Source organism: Dromiciops gliroides, chromosome 3, assembly GCF_019393635.1.
Source record: "Dromiciops gliroides isolate mDroGli1 chromosome 3, mDroGli1.pri, whole genome shotgun sequence".
Classification (NCBI taxonomy): Eukaryota; Metazoa; Chordata; class Mammalia; order Microbiotheria; family Microbiotheriidae; genus Dromiciops; species Dromiciops gliroides.
This window is the reverse complement of record NC_057863.1, coordinates 358,053,027-358,080,047: the sequence shown is the minus strand read 5'-3', so window position 1 is coordinate 358,080,047 and position 27,021 is coordinate 358,053,027. Positions and strand designations below refer to the sequence as shown.

Genomic DNA, 27,021 nt, shown 5'->3' with positions numbered 1-27,021 from the left:
ACTATTGGGGGGTGGGGGGACTAAGGAGCAGGAAGCCCTGAGGGTTAGTTTAGTCACTGGCCTGGGTGGGGAAGGTCAGATCAGAGCAGCTGGGGGTGGGGGGAGCAAGATGGGGGTAGACGCAGCTTCCCCTACCCCTTCCTCCTAAGCCTGGTCACACTGATCAGGCCTAAAGAGCCAGACACACATGGAACTTAGGTAAGTCCACTGGTCTGGGGCCTGGAATGGTTGAGTCTGTAAGTGCCATTGTGGATGTGCCCGGGTGGCACCCCAGGTGCTGGGCAGGTCAGGGAGAGACAGCAGATGGCCCTAGTCCCTGTATAGAGTGATGTGGAGTGGGTTGTTTCTAGGGGTTCCAGAAAACTCATCTCCAGCTCTAGATAAGTGAAGACATTGAGCTAGAACCAAAGGAGAAGAGGGATTGTAGGGCGTAGTTTTCAGGGGACTAGGAAATAATGCTCCTCCCCACCCGGACTCCTTGCCCCTGAGATGTCGGGGCTAGAAGCCTTGATGGCCCTGCCCTGCCCCCCTCCCCAGCAGTCTAGGGGGAAGGTCGGTTTACCCTTCTCCCAGGGATGGACTGACCTGAGGGCAAGGGGAGGGGGCGTTACCTCACAGTTTGAGAGCGTGCCAACGGATGCCCTCCCCCCAGTGCTTCATCTCTCTATTTACACCTGAAGGGGCCATCAACTCATTATTTAATTAGGCAAGAACTAGGGAGGGTGCAGCTACAGCCAATTGTCAAGAGGAGGAACCGTGGCCCAGCTGGGCTGGGTTGGACTGGGTTGGGCTGGACTCCCAACAGCCTATCTCTGTAGCGGAGGCAGGGAGGGGAGGGAGCTGGCCAGGAAGTCTTCCTTCAGCTCTGAGGAGCAAGGGACTCTGGGAGCTCTAATCCCTGAAGCTTGCAGCACTGGGGCTGGGGTTTAGCCGTCCCTGACCCAGAGGGGCTGCTCCCCGAGGCTGGGCAGCAGCTGGTAAAACCTTTATTCTATTTCCGTATCCCTCATCTCCCCCCTCCCCCAACCCTGGCTTCCCTGGGCTTTATCCTGTTCCTCCCTCTGCCCCTCAGGCATAGGGTCCAGCACTGAGGAGTCAGGAAGTCGGGGTACAATTTGGAGCCAGTGCCGGGTTTGGGGGTTGGAGGCAGGAACAAGCCATGAAAAAGGCTGGGTAAGGTTGGCATTTTCCAGTGTAAGGGAGGCAGGGATCTTTGGAGACTGTTTGAAGCTTGGGCATAGTGGGAAGCTCTTTGCTTTATTTTTAGAAGCTGGAGAACTCACTTGGGAGGGCAATTTGGGGCCCCAGCAGGGAGACAGGAAGGACCTAAGCACAGTGCTCAGTGGCTGCTGTGATACCAGCCTTGTATTTTACCCCATACCTTCATTCCTTCCCACTCTTTAGAAGCATGATTATCAGGAAGGGGACTGGGAACTCATCCCTTACCACTTTTATTTAGAAGTGGACCATCAGAAGAGGGACTGGGCTCTTCATCCTGGGTCCTTCCTGGGCCCTTGGGCCCCTCTTGTGATTCTTAGAATAATTTTTCATAGTCTCCCACATCCTTCTGGGTTCCTACTCTAAGCATCTGTCTGGTGTCCTCAGACTGATGCCTCTTCTCATCCATGTGACTAGCAAGCAGTCGAGGCTCAGAGCTTTCAGGGAAGGATCCCTGTTTTAGGACTAAGGGAGTAGAGTCCTCCCGAGAGGGAAATGGGGGAGTTGGTTCCTTTGTGGCTGGGATGGAGAGGCTAGTGGGTCTGGAGAGAATCCACCACTCAGAGATGCTGTTCTTACAGGTTTGGGGAGCTGGAGGAGGATGGAATGTGGGGCTGAGTCTCCCTGGCTCTGACTAACCCTCCTCCCATCATGCAGTGGCGAAGTCACTTGCCCTGGACATCTTGGGGCAGAAATTTGAGGGGCCCATTTTGGCCAACAGGTGAGCAGAAAGTTGGGGGTCTTGTTCTTCAGTCTTAGAGTTCTTTATGCCTGTCTCTTTCCTTCTGTAGGATGTGGAGGCTGCACCCCTCCCCCTCCAAAAACCAACCAAACAAACATAGGCTTGGATCCCAAGGTCGGCTTATCCTGACTCTGCTACTGAGAAGCTATGTCTTTTTGGACAAATCATTTAATCTCTCTGGGCCTCAGTTTCCTCATCTATAAAGGAAGGAAGTTGGATTATATGATCTCTATAATCCCTTTCAGTTCTGCATTCTGCTTCAGTACCATTTGATTCAACAAGCCTGCTATGTTTGAGTCACTGGGCTAGGCAGCTGAAGATGCCATGGCCAAGATGAAACACTTCCCAAAGACATTCTATTTTGGGGAAACAATAGGTGCACAGATAAGTAAATACAAAATAAATGTAAAGTTCATGCAAAGTAAGGGCAGCCAGGTGGTACAATGGAGAGAGCACCGTACCTGGAATCAGGAGGACTCATCTTCCTGAGCTTAAATCAGGACCCAGACACTTACTAGCATTGTGACCCTGGGCAAGTCACTTATCCCTGTTTGCCTCAGTTTCTTCACATGGAAAATGAGCTGCTGAAGTGGCAAACCACTCCAGTATTTTTGCCAAGAAAACCCCAAATAGGGTCATGAAGTCAGACACGACTGAAAAACAACTGAAAAACAACATGCAAAGTAATTTTAGTGGGAGAAGGCACTAGTAGCGAGGGGATTCTGGATAGTCTTCTCATAGGAGGTAACATTTGAGCTGAACATTGAAGAAAGCTAGAGATTCTATGAAACTAGTGAGAAGGTGGTATATCCCAAGCACGCGGGACGGCCTAGACAAAGGCATGGAGATGAGAGATGGAGCAGCAAGGAATTCAATTTAGATGGAACACAGAGAAAATGAAGAAGAGTAATAAACTTGAAAGGGTAGATTGGATCCAGATTATGAAGGGAGGAGTTTTTAATTTATCTGAAAGAGGAGCCTTTAAACACACACACTTATTTTGAAATGGATAGTTACCAGCAAACATGAACATTTCCATTTATGAGCAAAGTCAGAGAAAAAGGGTTTCATATACAACCACGGATCTTCCATGTACAGCTTTGGGTTTTGTTGTTGCTTTAGGTAATTGGGGTTATGTGACTTGTCACACAGCTGGTAAGTCTCTGAGGCCAGATTTGAACTCAGGTTCTCCTGACTCCAAGGCCTGGTGCTTTGTTCATTGTACCCCTTAGCTGCCCCATACAGTTTGGTTTTTAAAAATTATACATCAGAGAGGCAGCTAGATGGCGCAGTGGATAGAGTACCGGCCCTAGAGTCAGGAGTACATGAGTTCAAATCTGGCCTCAGACACTTAACACTTACTAGCTGTGTGACCCTGGGCAAGTCACTTAACCCCAATTGCCTCACTTAAAAAAAAATATAGAGAGAGGGGGGGGGCAGCTAGGTGGCGCAGTGGATAAAGCACCAGCCCTGGATTCAGGAAGACCTGAGTTCAAATTTGGCCTCAGACACTTGACACTTACTAGCTGTGTGACCCTGGGAAAGTCACTTAACCCTTATTGCCCCGCCAACAAACAAACAAAAACCAAACAACAACAAAAAAAATTATACATCAGCTTTTCCATGATAGAACCAGCATAGCCCATCTTATCTATCCTCTTTTGAACTTTCTTCTCCTGTGTATTTTTATGTGTTATATTAATGTTTTTTTTCTCTTTTTTTATATCACTATCAACTCTGAAAACAAATGCCCAAAGAGCTCACAGAAGTTATAGGCAAAAAATCTTCTTTATTTCATTAGAGGAGGAAAACTAGGTATATGTGCCGGGGACTGCTCTAATACCAAGGAGACCTACTGCAGTGAGGCTGAGTTGTGATACATATAGTAGTGGTTCGCCATCGAGCTGTGGCTGTGGCAATGAGGGAGTAACAGCAACAATGAGGCAAGTTTGATTCATAGCAAGGAGTCATGATCAGAACATGGTCCAGACAAGTAGGTGCTTTTCCAAGTTGGGGATGGACAAGCTGGGCTGGTGTGAAACAGTTCTGTGATTTAGCGGCAGCAGAGTTCATCCAGAGGGTGAGCGCAAAGGATTGTTGTTATGCCAAGCCTAGGGCACAGCTTGCTTGGTCTTAGCTCTGGAAAACAGGGTGTTTCCTAATAGTAAAAAAGAGAGGGGTGGTCTTGGCATCAGGATCCTGACATAACAAATGAAAATAGTGAAACAAAAGAAATTTACATTGTATGGGCAGATCTGAAATGCACCTTGAGTTCATTGACCAAAAGGTGGGAAGCGTATTTTATCCTGTCTTCTTGCATTAAGACTGTTCATTGTATTGATCAGAGTTTTCAAGCCTTTCAAAGTTGTACTTTGCAATGTTGTAGTTAATATAAATTGTTCTCCTTGTTCTGCTCATTTCCCTCCTCATCAGTTCATACAAGTCTTTCCAGGTTTCTCTGAATCCATCCAAGGGGGTGTTATAGGAGTATCAGTTTGGCAGAGGTGTGGAGAAGTGAGTGATTTTAGGGGCTAGGATCTTCTGTCTGGGTTTCTATTTCTCTAGGCCACTGGGGATATTGTTGGTTAGAATGGGATCAGCGGGGGGCAGCTAGGTGGTGCAGTGGATAAAGCACTGGCCCTGGATTCAGGAGGACCTGAGTTCAAATGTGACCTCAGACACTTGACACTTACTAGCTGTGTGATCCTGGGCAAGTCACTTAACCCTCATTGCCCTGCAAAAAACAAAAAACAAAACAAAACAAAAAGAATGGGATCAGGATTGGCGGGTCACTTATGGCTAGGGTAAGAATAAAGTATAACATTGTTTTCTGTTTTTGCTGTTTTCAGGGAACCATGGCCGATTCCTCCTCCACTGGAGTCAACCCCTTGAAGTCCGCTGTTCTGATTTCCCCTTCAGGTTAGTTCTCAGTATAAAGTGGTTCCCACATTACTTTCAATGCCTTGACTCTCCCTCCCATCCCTTTTCAGGCTTCTGATTCTATTTACTTGACTAGCTCACTCTGCCTTTGTCCCTCTTTGCCCTAGTTCTTGTTATTTTAACACCTATTCCTTCAAATCCCATCCTTCTAGTTCGTTATTCACTCAGCCACTTGTCCCTTCCCTCCATTGGAATGGTTCTTTTCCTTTCTATTTCTAGCTCTCTCTGTCTCTCCACTACCAACTTCCCATCTTCCATTTTCTCTCTTCCACACATACTGCTGTCCTTTTCTTTGGTTGGAGATGAAGGACCTCAGACCTTGTCTCACCCTTTCTCTGTTCTTAGGGCTTTTATCCGACACCAAGGAAATTCTGTGGGTGGCACAGCTTCCCCAGGGAGGCAAGGGCAACTGTTCCGAAGCATCCCAGCTCTGGGTAAGTAATTGGTGAGATAGGTCAGTTTTCAGGAGACTACCCTGGTTAGGTTACAAAGGAAGAAGGTTGTAATGTTAACAGTGTCCATCCATCCATCCATCCATCCATCCATCCATCCATCCATCCATCCATCCATCCATCCATCCATCCATCCAATAAAAGAGAGCTTCCAAACAAATAAGTATAATGCAAATCATACAAAGCTGAATTTGACAAATGCCATAAGAGTAGTATAAACTGAGTGCTATGTGACTAATCTGTCTTTTTTTGGTTGGGTTTTTTTTTGTTTTGTTTGTTTTTGTGGGGCAATGGGGGTTAAGTGACTTGCCCAGGGTCACACAGCCGGTAAGTACCAAGTGTCTGAAGCCAAATTTGAACTCAGGTCCTCCTGAATCCAGGGCTAGTGCTTTATCCACTGTACCACCTAGCTACCCCCGACTAATCTGTCTTAAATACACCCTTCATTATTTCCCTTCCAGACCATAAACTCTTACTGGCTCCCTACTAACTCTAATCCTCTACCTGGGTTTTCATGTTAGTCCATGTTTATCCAGCAACTACTGTCCTTATGAGAGTAAGCCTTGTGTGTTAGATATGGGACTACAATTGAAGTTCCAGATTCAAGTCTGCCTCCAACATATACTAGCTTTTGACCATGGGCAAGTCACTTGAGCTCTCAATGACCCAAGCAACTTTCCAAGCCTATAAATTGCTGTTAAGTTGTGAATCTGCACCAGTTACAGTCATACAAAAACAAATATTCTACTTGACAAGTGGAAAGACTTAAGATTTTGGTATAAGAATTCATCATTTGGTAAACATTGTTGGGAAAACTGGAAAACAGTAAGGTAGAAACTGGACATAGGTCAATATCTTAGTTAGACTCCTAATTGATTTCTCACTCCCCATCCCAGATGCCTTTCTGCTGACCCATCCTGTAGTTCCCTTAACCTCCCTAGTTTTCTCTTACCTGCTGTTGCCTCTCATGATTCCAGTTTCCTCCAATTCTTCTGTGATTCAGCCTGAGTCCTCTTTCTAGTTTGCTTGATTCTCCCACCTGGTCCCAGTACCTGTCCTGACTCCTAAGATGTACTGGCACCCCTCCTGACTCCCCATGGCACCTTCCCTCCAGGTTCCCTGGTGCCTTTTCCATCATTCCCCGGCCATCTTTTCCCTATCTCTTCACCAGAATCAGTGCATCGGTACCGCCGAAGCCTGGCTGAGTGGTTCATCCGGTTGCCACGGGAAGAGCGCCAGTTTGGGCCAACGTTTTCCCTGGACACAGTCCATGTGCATCCTGTAATCCGTGAAAGCACCCCTGATGAGCTGTTGCGCCCACCTGCTGAACCCACCCTGGAACACCCACTTCCTCCTGTGGCATACCATCCACTGGCTCTGCCCCAGCTCTTTGACCCTGATGCGTGTGGGCGACGAGTGCAGACAGTGGTATTGTATGGAACGGTTGGTACAGGCAAGAGCACCCTGGTTAGGAAAATGGTACTGGACTGGTGTCATGGGCGGCTGCCCAGCTTTGAGTTGGTTATTCCTTTCTCCTGTGAGGATCTCTCTGCCCCAGGTCCCACGTCCATCTCCCTGTACCAAATAGTGACTCGCCGATACCCACATCTGAAAGAAGTGCTACCTCTGCTAGACAAGGCTGGGCCCCGGCTGCTTTTTGTGCTCCATGGCATGGAGCGGCTCAACCTAGACTTCCGAATGGAAAGCACAGGGCTGCATGGTGACCCTGAAGTGCCTGCGGTGCCTACGACCATCATTGTTAATCTGCTGCGCAAGTTCATGTTGCCCGAGGTAGGTGGTTATCAGCATCTCACCCTTCAAGTGCCACAGCCTCTGGTGTCCATGTCATATCTGAACACTGTCTTTGACCTTTAGTCTTTGTGGTTTCTCTGGCTTTTGCCTCTCACACCCTAACCCTCCTATCTGCTATGATTTCCTCTTTTTTCTCTTTCTTATCCTACTCTTTCCTGAGCACATCCACTTCACTCTTCCTCTCTCAGCACCTTCTGTACTGAGTCCTTTGAACCAGGGGCTTTACAGGAAAAGAGAAGACAAATGAAGAATGACAATAAAGACAGGTTTTTGAAATATTTTTTTTCTTTTAATTAACAAGCATCTATTTTTTCTCCTTTCTCCTTTCTTCCCTCACCCCCTTTACCTCCCACTGGAAAAAAAAAAAAGAAGCCCTTGTAATAATATACATAATCAAGCAAAAGAAATTCTCACTTTGAACATGTCCAGAAATGCATATCTTGTTCTACCACTTGAGCCCATTACCTCTTGGTGTGAAATATGTTGAAAACTCCTGGTGCTTTGCATTTTTCCTGGCTTAACCAAGGCATTTGATGTCTTACACAAGGGAAGAATAGGACCATACCATGTATACAGCCATGTGTAGGCTGAGTGGGGCTGAATAGTTCAGTCTTACGACTCTATTGATGGGGGTACAGAGTTGAAAGACAAATGGATGAAGTACGGTGCTTGGGCAGAGGGAGGGATAGTTCATTGGGCATAGTGACGAAGTTGTGATTAAAACATTCTGGGAACAAGTCATGCAAGTTAAGTAAGTAGGAATGCATTTTCCCCTAGTTCCTTTAGATTATCCATACCTACTCTGCCTATAGACCTTTTTTTTTTTTTTTTAGTGAGGCAATTGGGGTTAAGTGACTTGCCCAGGGTCACACAGCTAGTAAGTGTTAAGTGTCTGAGGCTGGATTTGAACTCAGATACTCCTGAATCCAGGGCCAGTGCTCTATCTACTGCGCCATCTAGCTGCCCCTACACATAGACCTTTATTGCAATGTCAAGTTTTCTGAAAGCCTAACAAAAGAGGAAATCTAGGGTCTGAATTCCAAAATGTTTATGCTATTTTACTACATTGTGTTGTGGCCTATTGTACTGTGTTGTAACCTTAGGCAAACTCTTTTCTTTAGGCTGCACTTTCATCATCTTTAAATGGTGATGACTCATTTGCTTTAATGTCTAAAGGTAAAAGGAACTTCTGAGTTCTTAGGAAATAGAAGGAGGAAGTAAATAAATCTAATAACTAAGTTCCATTGTCATCCTTCCATCCCTCTGCCATCACTTTAGGCTAGCATCCTGGTGACCACCCGGGCCTCTGCAGTTGGCCGCATCCCCAGCAAGTATGTGGGTCGCTATGGGGAGATCTGTGGCTTCTCTGACACAAACCTGCAGAAACTGTACTTTCAGCTCCGCCTCAACCAGCCCGACTGTGGATACAGTGCAAATGGAGTGGGTACTCCCATCACCCCAGCTCAGAGGGACAATCTGGTAGAAATGCTTTCCCGAAATCTGGAGGGGCACCACCAAATCGCTGCTGCCTGCTTCTTGCCCTCCTACTGTTGGTTGGTGTGTGCCACCCTGTACTTCCTCCATGTACCCACACCTGTTGGGCAGACCCTGACCGGCATTTATACCAGCTTTCTGAGACTCAACTTTAGCGGGGAGATACTAGACAGTGCCGATCCCTCTCGGACATCACTGATGGCCTACACTGCCCGCACCATGGGTAAATTGGCCTATGAGGGTGTGGCATCTCGGAAAACCTACTTCTCTGAGAAGGATGTCCGGGAATGTCTAGAGTCTGGGATGAAGACAGAGGAAGAGTTTCGGTTATTGCATGTCTTCCGCCGGGATGCCCTGCGGTTTTTCTTGGCACCTTGTGTGGAGTCAGGGAAGCATGGTACTTTTGTATTCACAGTGCCTGCCATGCAAGAGTATCTAGCTGCTCTATATATCGTGCTGGGTGAACGTAAGACAGCCTGGCAGCGAGTGGGTAAGGAGGCGGCAGAGCTGGTGGGCCGAGTGGGTGAGGATGTTAGCCTGGTGCTGAGTATTATAGCCAAGCTGCTGCCCCTTCGGGTGCTGCCCCTGCTTTTCAACTTACTCAAGGTAATAGTTCTGTCTTCCCACCCCACCATCCCTCCTCTCTGTATTAGGACCCTATTCTTTACATCCTATCCTTCAGGGACATAGTGCTCTAGGCAGCCAGATTTCCTGGGGAGGTTGGGGAGGAAAGAAAAGAATGGGAGGGAGGGAAGAACTCATAAGAGATTTAATTACAGTTGTGCCCATCACCTAGAAAAAAGAATAATTGAATCTGAACTCAGTTATCCCCAAATTTCATTAGACACCCTCTTTTCTTTTTTTTTCTTTCTTTTTTTTTTTTTTTGGTGAGGCAATTGGGGTTAAGTGACTTGCCCAGGGTCACACAGCTAGTAAGTGTTGTGACTGAGGCCAGATTTGAACTCAGGTCCTCCTGAATCCAGGACTGGTGCTCTATCTACTGCGCTACCTAGCTGCCCTGACACCCTCTTTTCTGACAGCTATGCTCTAACAGGTCCCGTTCTTGACCATCTCCTCTCCAGCCAGGAGTGAAAATTTGTTTTTCACCACCATAACTTACTTTGTTTGATGGAGCTGGTAGCTATTTGGAAGTGGACCCAGAGGGGCAGCTAGGTGGCGTAGTGCATAAAACACTGGCCCTGGATTCAGGAGTACCTGAGTTCAAATCTGATCTCAGACACTTGACACTTACTAGCTGTGTGATCCTGGGCAAGTCACTTAACCCTCATTGCCCCGCCCCCTTCCAAAAAAATGAAGTGGCCCCAGAGTGGGTAGGAACACTATTTGACTTAGAAACAGAGGATTTTGATTCAAATCCTAGCTCTGACACTTATTAGCTATGATGAATCTAGACAAGTCACTTCCCCACTGAAGCCTTAGTTTCTCCATCAGTAAAATGAAGAGGCTGGACTAACATCCCTTCTAGCTATAAATGATCTGAGGGCCAGTTCTGAGTAGGGCCCTAGCTTCAAAGGACCTGTGAATTCATGGAAAAAAGGTAGAAGGGAGCAATATTTCTGGGGAAGGGGGATTAGAAAGTGAGGCAGGTGAGGTTTTGGAATGATTCAGTTTGGGAAACCTGTTCTATGATAGTGGTGGGAAGGACTGAGGGTAGACCTCAGGAGGGACTGGCTTCCAATAGCCACCTGTTTCCTAGAAATCAATGAACAAATATGAATATGTGGAGGATATGAAGTATAAGATATGTTTTCTTCCTTGAAGGAAATTGTGACCTTATTGGGTAGAGAAGACATTTAAGTCAAAGAACCACTTACAGTGTATAAAGCAATTTGTTGGAAACTATCAGAGATGCAGAGATTAGATAAGACATGGGGAGGTACAGCTAGGTGGCACAGTGGATAAAGCATGGGCCCTGGATTCAGGAGGACCTGAGTTCAAATCCAGCCTCAGATACTTGACACTTACCAGCTGTGTGATCCTGGGCAAGTCACTTAACCCGCATTGCCCCACAAAAAAGCCCCACAACCCCTCCCCCCAAAAAACCAAATATATAGTCTTAGGGAGTTGCATTGAGAGGTTAAATAACTTGGCCAGGGTCCCAAAATTAATCTACCTCCTGGGTTGTTATAGGTATAACACTTCATCTTTGGGGCAGCTAGGTGGCACAGTGGATAAAGCAAAGGTCCTGGATTCAGGAGGACCTGGGTTCAAATTCAGCCTTAGACACTTGACACTTACTAGCTTTGTGACCCTGGGCAAGTTACTTGACCCTCGTTGCCCCGCAAAAACAAAACAAAAAAGATAAAACATGGTTTCTGTTTTCTCAGGGCTCACAATAATCAAGTAGAGAAATAGACATTTCATAGGGCCAAGAGAGTGGTATAAACAAAATGCTCTATGACTAATCTTCCTTAACTACATCCTTTATCGTGTCACTCTCTGGACTGATAAAGTCACTCCCTTGAATGAGATAAAACCCCTCAGTGGCTCCCCACGGGCAGCAAGCCACATCCCTCTGCTGGGGCTTCATGTCCAGAAGCAACCTTGCAAAAGCAGAGACTAAGGGGAACAAGTATTTGAGGGACTTTCCTATGCAAGAGGGAATAGACCTGTTCTGTTTGGCCCTAGAGAGCACAACTAAGAGCAGTGGGGAGAAGGAGCAAAGAGGTAGCTATTAGCACCATAAAAAACAACAACAACACCAACAAACAAAACTTGGAGGAGATTAGAACTATTAAAAAATGAAATGAGTTCTGCCTCAGTAACTACAACAATAAGAAATAGCTGGCATTATATAGTATTTTAAGGTTTGCAAAGCACTTTGTAATTATTATCTCATTTATCCTCACAACAACACTGGGGAGTAGGTGCTATTATTTATTACACATATTTTACAGATGAAGTACCTGAGGCAGACCAAGGTTAATTGGCGTGCCCAGGGTCACACTGTTAATAAGTGTCTGAGGTTGGATTTGAGCTCAGGACGTCTTGACCTTTGTTCCAGTGTTCTATCCACTGTGTCACTCGGTAAACAGTCAATGCCTTATCTCTGGAGGTCAGAAAGCTGAAGTTATTTTTAGGGGATCTTGTTGGTGAGCTTCATGGTTTGGGTATTTGAAGAACCCCAAGTTCTCTTCCAACTCTGAGCTTCTGTGGTTAAGGCTATACTCCCTCTTATTTTTTTGTTTAAACAGATAAGGAAACCTGCATAGAAAAGGGCAGAGCTTGAGTTACTCAAAGTTATACAAGTAGAAAGGGGGTAAAAGCTGGGATTTCAACCCAGATTTTCATAATTCTAAGACCATTGTTCTTCCTGCTACACCACAGAGCACAACACGATACAAAAAACAGAAATGAGATTCTAGGGGGTAGGTGGGAAGCTAAATAACAACATATAACTATATACAACATGAAAGGGATGTCGTGAAGTGGCTAGTGATAGAGTATGGAGTCAGTATGAACAAGGAAGTCAGAGAAGGGAGGGAGAGATGTTGAAGGCTGGAGTTGTTTGAGGAGGCTTTACCAGTCATGATGGCCATTCCCCTTGCTTCTCTCTTCAGGTTGTGCCTCAGGTGTTTGGAAAGTGGGTAGGCAAAAATCGGGAAGCAGTTGCCCAGGCCATGGTCCTGGAAATGTTTCGTGAGGAGGACTACTACAACGATGATGTACTGGACCAGTTGGGGGCCAGTATCCTGGGGGTAGAGGGTCCACGGCGCCATCCCGACGAGCCACCAGATGATGAGGTTTTTGAACTCTTCCCCATGTTCATGGGCGGACTGCTCTCCTCCCGGAATCGTGTAGTGCTGGCTCAGCTGGGCTGTCCTATCAAGAACATGGATGCTCTGGAAAATGTTCAGGCCATTAAGAAGAAGTTGGTAAAGTTGGGCCGGCAAGGGCTGCCTCCTTCGGAGCTTCTAGATCAGCTTTTCTTTCACTATGAGTTTCAGAACCAGCACTTCTCAGCTGAGGTGCTCAGCTCCCTGCGCCAGCTCAACTTGGCAGGTGTGCGAATGACACCCCTTAAGTGTTCTGTGGTGGCATCGGTGCTAGGCAGTGGTACACATACATTGGATGAGGTCAACCTGGCCTCCTGCCAACTGGACCCTGCTGGACTTCGCACACTCATGCCTGTCTTCTTGCGTGCCCGGAAACTTGGGTGAGAAACTGCTGTGGTTCCTTGGCACTACCCAACCTGGCAGGAAATTGTCAGGCAAAAGGACAGACTGTTCAGTATAGGGGATGAAGGGAGGTTCAAATTCTGTCTCCCCAAATGTTACCTTTGTGACCTCTGTCCAGTCGTTTTTCTCCAGACCTCAGTTTCCACATTTGTAAAATGAGGATGTTGGCTTGGATAATCTCTAAGGTCCCTTCCAGATGACTGGGATTGTTGGGAGTGAGGATGGGAATGATAGAAGAAAATCTTAGGAAGAAATCTTAGATATTGAAGTGGGATGTTGGGGAGCAGAGGAGCAAAAGCTAAATGGGGCAAGTTTGACTGACTAAGGAGATGAGAACAGGATGGGAGAATATGTCAAATAGAAGGCTGAAGGACCGGAGTGATAGGTAAAGTGAATGCTGTCAGCCCCGATGCTCCCCACCCCTGTTCCTTTCCTCCTCCTCACATTCATTGGGTCCCTTCTCTCTGCTCTAGCCTGCAGTTGAACAGTCTGGGCCCTGAAGCCTGTAAGGACATCCGAGAACTCCTTCTGAATGACCATTGCCAAGTCACCACCCTTCGGTGAGTGTGTTAGGATCAACTAAGAGCATATGGGAAGGCTGGCTTTCTCTGGGCCTTGTTTCCTGGTCCCCTCCCCTTCAATTCCTTAAGAATAGGAACTTTGGGGGCAGCTAGGTGGCACAGTGGATAGAGCACCGGCCCTGGAGTCAGGAGGACCTGAGTTCAAATCCAGCCTCAGACACTTGACACTTACTAGTTGTGTGACCCTGGGCAAGTCACTTAACTCCCATTTCCCTGCCCAAAAGAAAAAAAGGATAGGGACTTTGTCAACATTCAATAGACATTTATCAAATGCCTACTAGGTGCTATGTGCTGAGTACAAAGATTAAAATAACCCATTTATAGAGCGCTTTCGGGTCTACCAGCATGTTTCTCACAATCTGTGTAGTTAGTACAAGTATCATCCCTATTTAGCAGATAAGGAAACTGAGGCTAAGAGAGGAAGAGGTTTGCCTAGGGTCAAATTCACACACATAATAGTACAAATAAATATAGTATATATAATTAGGGATGCAATGTGGTACAGTGGGAAGAACAATGGCTTTGAAGTCATAGGACCTGGGGCCACATCCAGGTTCTGCTGCTTGCAGTCTTCCGAAGTTAGGTAAAGTTGCCTTTCAACCCTGGGTCTCAATTTCTGAGTCCATAAAATAAGGCAACTGTGCTAGTTGGCTTCTAAGATGTCTACAAGGTCTAAATCTGTGATACAAGAGCAGAAAGTGACGGAAGTGAAGGAAATGACAAGGCTATTGCCCTAGGAAAATCTGAGTATGGAAAGAATACTTTCAACTGAGATCAAAGAATGTTGTCTTAAACTAATTTATGTGCCCCACATCATCCGTAGGAAAAAGTAAATTGTGGGGCGGCTAGGTGGCGCAGTGGATAGAGCACTGGCCCTGGAGTCAGGAGTACCTGAGTTCAAATACGGCCTCAGACACTTAACACTTACTAGCTGTGTGACCCTGGGCAAGTCACTTAACCCCAATTGCCTCACTAAAAAAAAAGTAAATTGGGGTGCTTGCCCGTGTTGCTCCTGGGATCAGGTGATTTTAGTTGTATGGAGGCATGGGGAAAAGAGAACTTGTCAGAGGAGAAGGTGTCATCTTTACTGGTACTAAAAAAAAAAGACATGAGAGCCTCATCCACATGCTGGGCGGTTTGAGTGAAATGACTAAGGAGAGAAAGGTTCAAGCTTCCGAGCATATTGATTTATTAAGCATTGCATGCCAATCGCATAACAAGTCAGGACCAAACCTCCTCAGCTTTGGTACTGGACCCCAGGTACAGGAGGAGACAGCTTTTTTTAATGCATTAAAAGAAAACAATTAACAGGATATAAATCAGGATGCAAGATTAGGTAATCTGGGGCAGCTAGGTGGCGCAGTGGATAGAGCACTGGCCCTGGAGTCAGGAGTACCTGAGTTCAAATCCAGCCTCAGACACTTAACACTTACTAGCTGTGTGACCCTGGGCAAGTCACTTAACCCCAATTGCCTCACTAAAAAAAAAAAAATAAAAAAAAAAGATTAGGTAATCTGATTTTTAAGTGGAGGAAAGATTAGGGGTTTTTCTGAGTTGGGTAGGGGAGAGCAAACAGGAGTAATTCCCTGAAATCCGTAAAATATGGATCCTTAACACACAAAGACCCTTGCCAATTATCTGTATTCAATCATAAGAACAAGGAAACAGGAACTGATTGATCAGTATGGGGCCAGTTTTCAGATAAGACATGGCTTGCAAGAATCCTTGCATCAATCTTTGGATCTGACTAGGTTTCTGGTCAGCATAACCTAGGTCCTTAGTTAAGGGTCTCTAAGCAACAGTCAGGGGTGGTCTAGCTTCCCAGCCATTCAGGGCTTGGTTCAAACAATACAACAAAGTTTTTTCACAAGACAGAAATTGGACTAGACCCATAATTGAATGGAAAGGGAACTGAGCTAGCTCCACAATTAAGTCACAAGATGGAGTTAGTATGGTTCACTCAATTCCCACAATTCCCTTAATTCCCCTCCTTTGATTCTTGGGGGAAGGGCCAGCCACTTCCCCCATGAATCACTATTTGCCAAATTTATAAGTTTTTTCATATATTCATAATCAGTATTAGTATGAGTCAGGCTACAGATCAACTACTTTGAGGGCTTACAATGGATTAATTTTTTGTGTGTGTGAGGCAATTGAGGTTAAGTGACTTGCCTAGGGTCACACAGCTAGTAAGTGTTAAGTGTCTGAGGCCGAATTTGAACTCGGGTCCTTCTGACTACAGGGCCAGTGCTCTATCCACTGTGCCACCTAGCTGCCCCACAATGGACTAATTTTGAGAGGTGAAATTTATATGTCATCAAGGTAACCAAGACAACACAGCAAACAAATGCCATGAAACAAAAGCCAAAGCAACACAATGATAATTATCAATATTAAATAACATCAAGCTCCCTTTGTCCTAGTAACTCACTCCCAATGTCCATTCAATTAGCACATTTTGTCTCGAGTCCCAGATGTCCCATGTAGTCATCTGGTACTTGAAAAATCTTCTCTTGGACATTCTGGAATAGACCTCATTCTTGGAGCTGCTTAAAAGTGGACTCTGCTTCTCTGGTCCCAAACCACTTGTAGAGATTCCTAAGTAATTCCGCTAAAATCTGCCAGTAACAAGACTCAGTATAATTTAGTACAACTTCTTAAATTTGGTTTTCCAATAACTAGTTCATGTAAAAACCAGTTCAAGCCTTATGGAGCTAATATTATTAACAACAGAGCTATAAGGAGAACATCAAATCAGAAACCTATAATTCAGGGGCAGCTAGGTGGCGCAGTGGATAAAGCACCAACCTTGGAGTCAGGAGTACCTGAGTTCAAATCCGGCCTCAGACACTTAACACTTACTAGCTGTGTGACCCTGGGCAAGTCACTTAACCCCAATTGCCTCACTTAAAAAAAAAAAAGAAACCTATAATTCACCTGAAACTGTAGAAAATTTCCGTTTTTGCTATTTTTCTCTTTACCTAAACCATGTACCTAATATAAGAATCTTAAAAAAATATTCATGAGGTTCTGACTTGTAAAATAAGCCCTCTGTCCTTTAAAATTATGAGATATATACATTAAGAATGGAAAAATAATTTCATTATCTTTCTAATTATCAGTATAATTGTAAAATGTAAAATCCTTAATGTAATTTTGAGAACTTCTTGCTAAAACATAATCAAAGCCTAAATTTCCCTTCCAGATACATTTGAAAGCTAATCGTATACATATAGCTCTTGGAGAAAATAGTCTAATTCTGTTGCTTTCTCAAATTTCACTATTCTGTTTAATTAGAAAACTTGCATTACAACTTTGTCTTATTACTTTGTCTAATTCCCCCATAGGAGAAAATCATCCCTATATTATATTTTGACCACAACTACAGATTGAATTAGGTTTTTCATACCTGCACCCTATTATAGTAACTGAGAGATGCTCCGATATCCATCTATTAATTAATATATTTAGTATTGTACTTATAAAACTTCTATGACTCACCTGCCCTGATTAAAGAAATTTGCTATGAAAGGAAAAGGAAGAACATAGTTATAACAATGTCAAGCCTGTTCCTTCAAGGGCACAGACTAACCTGACATACCATAACAATGGAAGAATTCCCTTAGCATGAGCCATACGTGACAACCAATCATGTATTAAGACTCCACATTATTCACAAAATACCAAAAGACAAGTTCAGGATTGGGGAAATTTCCTGTTCAGAAAGAAAATAGCATGATAAGGAAACTGAATCAAGAGGATCCTTTCTCAGGTCATGCCAAGTTAGTTTCCTCAGCTTTTCTCAGGGACAGACACCCATCTGTTGCAGTTTTTAGACTTCAGCACATGCCATTTTCTAGTGTTGGCTTCATGACAATTCAGAAAACCATCCCTGTAATTAATTTTTTTTCATCCCTGTAATTAAAACCCCAAACAAAATTATAGTCCCAAGAAATTTTTTCACAAATAGCAGAGTTTCACTAATCACGACTTAGGGCTTGAATACTATTAATTTTCTCATATTTCCCTAACAGTTACATTTCATTTATCCTTTATTTATACATTAAAACTAACCACAGAGGGGCTGCTAGGTGGCACAGTGGATAAAGCACCAACCCTGGATTCAGGAGGACCTGAGTTCAAATCCAGCCTCAGACACTTGACACTAGCTGTGTGACCCTGGGAAAATCACTTGACTCCAATTGCCTCACCACAAACAAACAAACAAACAAACAAAAAAACCTAACCGCATTCTGGAGACATACAACAATTACCTGATAGTTGACTCATATTAATGTATGGAAGTTACATCTTTAAACTACCCTCTACATTTTCATAATTTTTATAAGTGATAGTCAAAATTTTTCAAATGAAAACTCACTCTTTATTATGGTAAACTTGTAAATTCCTCCTTTTTGACAAGGAATGGGAGAAGGGATCATATTTTCTCAGTTCTAGTTACTTAAACTTCAGTACTTTAGAATTTTACAACATGCAGTCAGTAGGGCTGATAAGATTTTTATGACTTGCCTAAATACAAAGTCTCAAGGTATCTCATAGATAAAGATATCTTAAAGGGTCTGTAAAACTTCTTCTTTTCTCTAAACAGTAAATTATTATTATTGTGGTTATCATTATTATTATTATTATCATCTGGTTTAAAAACAAAATATACCCCATTAAATATTTAACAATTTTCAAATATCTATTTTTTTGAGCGTCACATTGTTTTAACAGCTCAATTCATAATCTAATAGCATCCATATAAAAAGAGTTGTTTTTCTTTCTTTTTTAAAAAAATGCTTTTGGGGGGGGCAATGAGGGTTAAGTGACTTGCCCAGGGTCACACAGCTAGTAAGTGTCAAGTGTCTGAGGTTGGATTTGAACTCAGGTCGTCCTGAATCCAGGGCCAGTGCTTTATCCATTGTGCCACTTAGCTGCCCCAAGAGTTGTTTTTCTTTTCTTTTCTTTTTTTAATTAATAAAGTATTTTATTTTTTTTTCTGTTACATGTAAAGATAGTTCTCAACCTTTGTTTATACAAGCTTTACAATTTCAGATTTTTCGCCCTCCCTCCCTTCCCTCCCCCCTCCCCTAGACAGCAGGTAATCTGATATAGGTTACATATATACACACATAATAACATTAATCCTATTTCTGCATTAGTCATGTTATAAGAGAAAAAAAATCAGAGCAATGATGGAAAACCTCAAAATAGAAAAAAAACAACAGCATCAAAAACAAAAGAAATAGTATGGTTCATTTAGCATCTATACTCCGCAGTTCTTTTTTTTTTTTTTCCTGGATTTGGAGATCCTCTTCCATCACGAGTTCCCTGGAACTCTTCTGTGCCATTGCATTGGTGAGAAGAATATAGTCCATCACAGTAGATCAACACTCAATGTTGATGTTACTGTGTACAATGTTCTTCTAGTTCTGGTCATCTCACTCCTCATCAGCCAAGAGTTGTTTTTCTAACAGCATTTCTGATACAAGGATTTAAAATTTTACATTATTAGAAATTAGAAATATAATAATAACATATATAATATTATGTATTTAAAACATGAAATAAATCTTATTACCAGCCAGATGAGGTCAATTCAGCTGAATATATTTCCAAATTATCTTACCAAGAAAATCATTAATCTTATCACCTTTGGCGTTTTATACCAAAGCTCCTTATTTTTAATTTTTTTTGGTGGGGTAATGAGGGTTAAGTGACTTGCCCAGGGTCACACAGCTAGTAAATGTCAAGTATCTAAGGTCAGATTTGAACTCAGGTCCTCCTGAATCCAGGGCCAGTGCTTTATCCACTGCACCACCTAGCTGCCCTTCTGTACCAAAGCTTCTTAAACTGTGGGTCATGACCCGAGATAGAGGGTCTGAATGTAGGAGTCTCAAAAAATTTGGCAACATTAAAAGGTTATATATAAGGGAACAGCTAGGTGGTGCAGTGGATAGAGCACTGGCCCTGGATTCAGGAGGACCTGAGTTCAAATCCAGTCTCAGACACTTGACACTAGCTGTGTGACCCTGGGCAAGTCACTTAACCCCCATAGCCCCGCAAAAAAAAAAAAAAAGGTTATGTATACCTATTTTATATACCTATATACCTGAGGTTGCATAAAAATTTCTCAGGCAAAAAGGGGTCACAAGTAGAAAAAGTTTAAGAAGCTCTGTTTTGTACTAATAATATCTAAGATCTAGTATTTTTGTTGTTCAATCATTTTAGTCATGTCTGACTCTTCATGACCCCATTTGGGGTTTTCTTGGCAGATGCTGGAGTAGTTTGCCACTTCCTCCTCCAGTTCATTTTATAGATGGGGAAACTGAGGCAAACAGGGTGAAGTGATTTGCCCAGGGTAATAGAGCTAGTGTCTGAGGCTGGATCTGAATTCATGAAAATGAATCTTCCTTATTCCAAACCCATTGCTTTATCCACTGTGCCGCCTAACTGACTCTATGGAATTATCCACATGAAAGAAATAATAATAACAATAATAAACTTTTATATAATACCATATTCCAGGCACTGTGTAAAGCACTTCACAATCAGTATCCTCACAACAACCCAGGGAGGTGGGTACCATTATTATTATTTTCTTCTTTACAAATCAGGAAACTGAGGTAAACAGATAACTTGCTTAAGATCAGACAGCTAATAAATTTCTGAGACCAAAGTATAATTCAGGTTTCCCTGCGCTTTTTTTTTTTTTTTTTGCATTTGATGCCACATTTAATAGAGCACATTTTACCACGTCATAATTTAGTTACAGGACAAATCTCAACCAAATTTAATCTGGATTTGCAACCACAAAATCAAAACCTCAATTTTCCAGACCCATTAGGCACCTGTGCTTTAGGATTTAGAGCCCAGAGTTAACAAGTATCTCAGCTCATTTTCTGGGTTTGTTTTTTGTTTTTTGTTTTTTTGGGTTTTTTTGTGGGGCAATGAGGGTTAAGTGACTTGCCCAGGGTCACACAGCTAGTAAGTGTCAAGTGTCTGAGGTCGCATTTGAACTCAGGTCCTCCTGAATCCAGGGCCAGTGCTTTATCCATTGCGCCACCTAGCTGTCCCCTAACTCAGCTCATTTTCAAAGGTTCACTGTAGTACTTTCACATTTCTATAAACTTTTCTTCTTTTTTTTTTTTTTGTTGTTTGTTTTCTGTTTTTTTTTTGTTTTGTTTTTTTGCAGGCAATGGGGGTTAAGTGACTTGCCCAGGGTCACACAGCTAGTAAGTGTCAAGTGTCTAAGGCTGGATTTGAACTCAGGTACTCCTGAATCCAGGGCTGGTGCTTTAACCACTGCGCCATCTAGCTGCCCCTTCTATAAACTTTTAATTCATTTTCTTTTAAAAATCATCCAAAGAGGGAACTCAGTTCCTTTAGTGTTTGTAATCTAGCTCCACCCTGTCTTTCCTAGAGGCTTTTTAGTTTTAATCCTGGGTAGAAGTTATGGAAAGATTCCAGGTGGCAGCCTCAAATTCCTATCCCCTTGCTTTGGAGCTCATGAGATTATAAAGACCAGGGAATATACCTCCAGAATGTTTTTTTTTCAGGGGTAGAGTACTGTATTTCCTAGTCATATCCCAAATAATCCATATAACTAATCTTTATTCCATAGAATTTCTCCTTTGCAAGTTAGTACAAAACTTTACACAGCCCTGATTAATTGCAATATGGTAATCTTTTGGGGTTTCTAAGAGCTTATAAATGAATGGTTTCTTTCTAATATTCTTTGGTGGACTTGCTTCTAATTTACTTAAGCAGTTAGTTTTGTTTTATGATGCTTTGAAAATTCTATTTCAACCTTCCCAAAAGACATTCCTAGTTGCTGGTCACCTTCCTTTCTCATAATTGTTTGTCTATTCATGGTCTAGGCCCAGGTAACCATGGGGGTAGAATAGATGGTCTCTCCTCACAGACCCCTTTTCAGTTTAAATAACCCTTTCCATTACTTAATTACATTTTACTCATTTTAAATCTGCTCCCCAGGGGGCAGCTAGGTGTTGCAGTGGATAAAGCACCGGCCCTGGATTCAGGAGGACCTGAGTTCAAAGCCAGCCTCAGACACTTAACACTTACTGGCTGTGTGACCCTGGGCAAATCACTTAACCCCTAACTGCCTCTCAAAAACAAAACAAAACAAAAAAATAAATTTGCTCCCTGATTTAAAAAAGCTTTTCTCTTCTCATGGTCAAGAAAGAGTTAATAAGGGGGCAGCTAGGTGGTGTAGTGGATAGTGCATCGGCCCTAGAGTCAGGAGGACTTGAGTTCAAATCTGGCCTCAGACACTTAACACTTACTAGCTGTGTGACCCTAGGCAAGTCACTTAACCCCAATTGATTCACCAAAAAAAAAAGAAAGAAAGAGTTACTGAGAGGCAGCTATAAAGTTCCAGATAAATTTTGACATGCAAACGGTATATCTATTTTTCCCCTTCATACTGGGATTACTTTCAAACTAACTGCCTTCCTTCATTACACTAAAACAGTATTTCTATCAGTCTTCATGGAAAAAGTCATCTAAGTGCTTTTTATCTCTGAAACTTTCACAGAATTTAATTCTTATTTTTCCTACATACAAACTCTACTGAGTGGTACCTCAAAACTCACTGAGATATTTCCAAATATTCTATGTTTCTCCTAAGTGCCTTATCAGATAGGACAAAGAGAAGGTAATGAATTCCTGAAGTTACCCAAAGTCCCAGGAGTTCTCCCCTGCAATCTTAAAATGATTAATTTCCAAACTCCTTAATGATTAATTTCTAATCTCCTTAATCTCCAAAGCTCAAAGATCTTCTAAGATGTTTTTAGCAATTACCATAATTTGGAATCTCTAATTCATTTATATTAAAACCTTTTTTTTTCTTGGTAAGGCAAGTGACTTGCCCAGTGTCAAGTGTCTGAGGCCAGATTTAAACTCGGGTCCTCCTGAATCCAGGGCCAGTGCTTTATCCACTGCACCACCTAGCTGCCCCCCAATGGTCTGTATAGTCAAAACTATGGTTTTTCCAGTAGCAATGTATGGCTGTAAGAGTTGGACTATAAGGAAAACTGAGCACCACAGAATACTTTCAAATTATGACGCTGGAGAAGACTTTTGAGAGTCCCTTAGACAGCAAGGAGAACAGATTAGTCAATACTTAAATTAATTCAGACTATTCATTAGAAGATCAAATACTAAAACAGAAGCTTAAATGCTTTGGCCACTTAATGAGAAGACAGAACTTATTGGAAAAGACCCTGATGTTGGGAAAGATTGAAGGCAACGGGAGGAGGGGACAGCCGAGGATGAAATAGTGTCACGGAAGCAATGAACAGGAGCTTGGACAGACTTCAGGACATAGTGGAGGATAGGAGGGCCTGGTGTGCTATAGTCCATGGGCTCACGAAGAATTAGGTATGACTGGATGACCGAACAATAAGTTTTATTTATTTTTATTTTATTGATTTATTTATTTTTTGAGAGCAATGGGGGTTAAGTGACTTGCCCAGAGTCACAGAGCTAGTAAGTGTTAAGTGTCTGAGGCCAGCTTTGAACTTGGGTCCTCCTGAACCCAGGGCTGGTACTTTATCCACTGCGCCACCTAGCTGCCCCTTGAACAACAAGTTTTAAGATAGTATCTTTTTTTTTTTAGTGAGGCAATTGGGGTTAAGCGACTTGCCCAAGGTCACACAGCTAGTAAGTGTTAAGTGTCTGAGGCTGCATTTGAACTCAGGTACTCCTGACTCCAGGGCCACTGCGCCACCTAGCTGCCCCCCCAAGACAGTATCTTGTTTTTTTTTGGTTTTTTTTTAGTGAGGCAATTGGGGTTAAGTGACTTGCCCAGGGTCACACAGCTAGTAAGTGTTAAGTGTCTGAGGCCGGATTTGAACTCAGGTACTCCTGACTCCAGGGCGGTGCTCTATCCACTGTGCCACCTAGCTGCCCCCGCCAAGATAGTATCTTAAGGATATAAAGTAATGTGCCAGGCAATGTGCTAAGTACTTTATTAGCATTATCTCACTTGCTCCTCACAACAACCCTCGGAGGTAGGTGCTATTGTTATCTCCATTTTACATTTTAGGAAACTGAGGCACAGAGGTTAAGTCACTTGCCCAGGGTCCCACAGCTAGTAAGTATCTGAGTCTAGGTTTGAATTTAGGTCTTCCTGACTCCAGGCCCATTGCTCTATCCACTGTACCACCTAGCTTGTCTTAGCTGAGACCTTTATCAGAGCAACATGCTGCAAAGACTTTTCTCCAGTTACCTGATTCTCTTCTAATTTTAGCTGCCTCTGCTTCCTTTCTACCATATGTAAGTCACACCTGACTCTTTTATGGCTTCTTCCGTTGATTTCCTCTTCAAAGCTGCTCTTAATGAATAAAGGAATCCCTGTCTGGGAAGTCTCAGGCTGGTGGGCCACAGAGCCAAGTACTCAAAATTGGAGGGAAAAACATGAGAGCCACCTGAACCAGATTAAAATGTAATTGGTGGGGGAGCTAGGTGGTGCAGTGGATAAAGCACCAGCCCTGGAGTCAGGAGTACCCGAGTTCAAATCCAGCCTCAGACACTTGACACTTACTAGCTGTATGACCCTGGGCAAGTCACTTAACCCCCATTGCCCCAAAAAAACCCCAAACCAAAACAAACAAAATATAATTGAGGAGGGCAGCTAGGTGGTACAGTGGATAAAGCACTGGCCCTGGATTCAGGAGGACCTGAGTTCAAATCCAGCCTCAGACACTTGACACTTATTAGCTGTGTGACCTTGGACAAGTCAGTTAAACCTCATTGCCCTGCCCCCCCCAAAAAAGACCAAAAAAGTGTAATTGAGAAATATTTAATAAAATACATAAAAATATAATAAAACATAGATAACATGACATTTTTATGACTAAGTCAATATGCAGCCTGCAAGCATCCTTATATATGGCTCAGTGGCCATGGTTTCTCTTTGAGTTTGAGACCACTGGAGTAGTGGAAAGAGCACTTGATCTGGAATCAAAGCACTTGGTTCAAATTCTGGTTCTGCTGTTTACTATCTGTGTGACCATGAGCAAGTTGTTTCTTTTCCCCTAAGCCTCAGTTTCTTCAACTGTAAAATTAAACAATTGAATTAGATCAAGTTTTCTTTTTCTTTTTTTTTTGCGGGGCAATTGGGATTAAGTGACTTGCCCAGGGTCACACAGCTAGTAAGTGTCAACTGTCTGAGGCTGGATTTGAACTCAGGTCCTCCTGAATCCAGAGCCAGTGCTTTATCCACTGCGCCACCTAGCTGCCCCAAGTATTCTTACCTTAGGATCTGTGAACTTGGTTTTAAAAAATAAAATGGTAGCTACTTCAATATAAATGGAGCTTTTTGGTAATATTATACATTTTATTTTATGTGTTTAAAAATATCATTTTGAGAAGGGGTACATTCACTTCACCAGACCACCATGAAGGTCCATTACAAAAAAAATTAACCTCTTGACTAGATGATCTCTCAGGTCTCTTCCAGTTCTAAATCCTGTGCTGCTAAACAGATTTCACCTTAATGACAATGTTATGGGAGGACAGTTGTATGACTCGCTCTCAACCCAACACCCTCCTAGAGATGGCCCTGGTGTTAGTTCTCGGTAAAGGTTGTTGACTATGTGGCCTCCCTGCCTCAGAACTCCGAGGTAGGAGGGGGCATCAGTTTCCCATATGTCTCCTTCCTTTTCCTACTGCAGTCTCTCCAACAACCCAATCACAGCAGCAGGCCTGGCCCTATTGATAGAAGGGCTGAGTGGGAACACTTCCTTGACCCACCTGTCTCTGCTGCACACTGGGCTTGCAGATGAAGGACTGGAGCTGCTGGCTACCCACTTGGAACGAAACCAACAGCTTCGGGAGTTGAACGTGGCCTATAATGGAGCAGGTGATGCAGCAGCCCTTGGTTTGGCCAGGGCTGCCAGGAAACACCCCTCTCTGGAGCTGTTACAGTGAGTGATCATCCATTCCTTTCTTCCCCTATTCTTGGGCCCAACTTCCATCTTTCCAAGGCCAGATACTCTTCCCACTCTCCTTATCAGATCAGCTACCCTTGAGGCCTACCTGTACAGAGGATCCTCCTCAGTCTTCACATCTTTTGATTAATGCCTGCGATTTAAACTCTTCTGGTTCCTACTTAACGTTGACTCCTTTGTGATTGGCACCAAACTTTTATTTTTCCACCATTGTTTCTCCTGTGACCCTAGCTGCCAGGTTCCCACACTGGCTCTGGTCTACACTGTGCCCTGTGGTTGGTCACTACCCCACCCTTAAGTCATCATTGGCCACCATGCTCTCATCTCTAACTTCCAATTAGTCTCCCTTCTCCACTGCTTCTCATTGCCTTGTTGTCCTTTCTCCCTTATTATCTACTTTGCCCATCCCACTGTGCTTCTTGATGAATCACCCCTTCTCTTCTCCCTTTCCCCACTAGCCTCTACTTCAATGAGCTGAGCCCAGAGGGCCGGAAGAGACTACGGGAGCTAGAAGGTGCTACTACTGGAGGGGCCCGAGTTGTAGCATCATTGACTGAAGGCACAGCTGTGTCAGAGCACTGGTCTGTGATCCTGGGTGAAATTCAGCGCAACTTGAACAGCTGGGAGAGAGGCCGGGTCCAGCGCCACCTATCAATGCTACTTCGAGACCTGGAAGACAGCCGCAGTGCCACCCTTAATCCCTGGCGCAAAGCCCAACTGCTGCGGGTGGAGGGTGAAGTCAAATCTCTGTTGGAGCATTTAGGTGGCCCAGGGAGCTGAGGCAGGCATTAAGCACAGAATTGTCCTAGTCATTGGTACCCACCCCCTTGTCCCTTGTCAGCCTCTCTGTATGGGGGGGGGGGGAGCTTTCTCTGATTTAAAGGGCCTCTTCAGAATTTGGGATAATGAGGGAATGGCCACAGCACTGCTTTGATATGGCATATTCTTCCTGTGCTCCCTAAATTCTGGGGAATCCATATCACAGCTGTGAAATTGTTGCTGTATTACCATTAGTGGGACTTGCTTGCTCTTGTTTTGTTAGGGGTGGTGTTTCAACAGTGGAGTAAGGTGGGCTCTTCCTTAGCATTTTTTTAAAATTATTTTTTTGTGTGAGGCATTTGGGGTTAAGTGACTTGCCCAGGGTTACACAGCTAGTAAGTGTCAAGTGTCTGAGGTCAAATTTGAACTCAGGTCCTTCTGAATCCAGGGCCTGTGCTCTATCCACTGTACCACCTAGCTGCCCCTCTTCCTTAGCATTTTAAGGGGTCGAGTCACTTCCTTCCACTCTCCCTGAGAATTAGGGTATGAAGGCTGAGCGTCATCTCAGCCACCCCTACTTGATGTGGCCCATGCTTGCCTCTTGTTCCTGGAGAGTTGTGAAGACGATGACCATCTACCTGCCTACACTGTCCACTCCTCCTTCTCCGTGGGCTAATCAGTCCTCTTTATGGAATCAAAGGGCATCAGCAGACGCCTTTTTCTTCCATTGGTGCCTTCTCCTTATTTGCTTTACCGAGACTCAATGATGCACAAAGCTTGGTGGCTCCCAGAAGCAGGTGCCCTGATTTGCTGCCATTAAAAACAAAAACATGTGTCTTCCACCTG

The 27,021-nt window shown here is 43.7% G+C and overlaps 1 protein-coding gene across 2 annotated transcripts; it reads left to right on the top strand.

Moving 5' to 3' along the window:
• Positions 1–869: 869 nt before the first annotated feature.
• Positions 870–27,017, top strand: NLRX1 (NLR family member X1). 2 transcript variants are annotated; one of them, XM_043997323.1, is made up of 10 exons: positions 870–977; positions 1,800–1,939; positions 4,810–4,879; positions 5,246–5,334; positions 6,524–7,143; positions 8,443–9,264; positions 12,240–12,835; positions 13,331–13,417; positions 25,141–25,392; positions 25,875–27,017. In XM_043997323.1, exons 2-10 carry the CDS (start codon positions 1,870–1,872, stop codon positions 26,194–26,196), a joined length of 2,928 nt encoding a protein of 975 aa, XP_043853258.1. In that variant the 5' UTR covers positions 870–977; positions 1,800–1,869; the 3' UTR covers positions 26,197–27,017. The 2 variants fall into 2 exon arrangements, with proteins under 2 accessions (XP_043853258.1, XP_043853257.1); XM_043997322.1 differs by lacking the exon at positions 870–977 and adding an exon at positions 1,040–1,173.
• Positions 27,018–27,021: the final 4 nt, after the last annotated feature.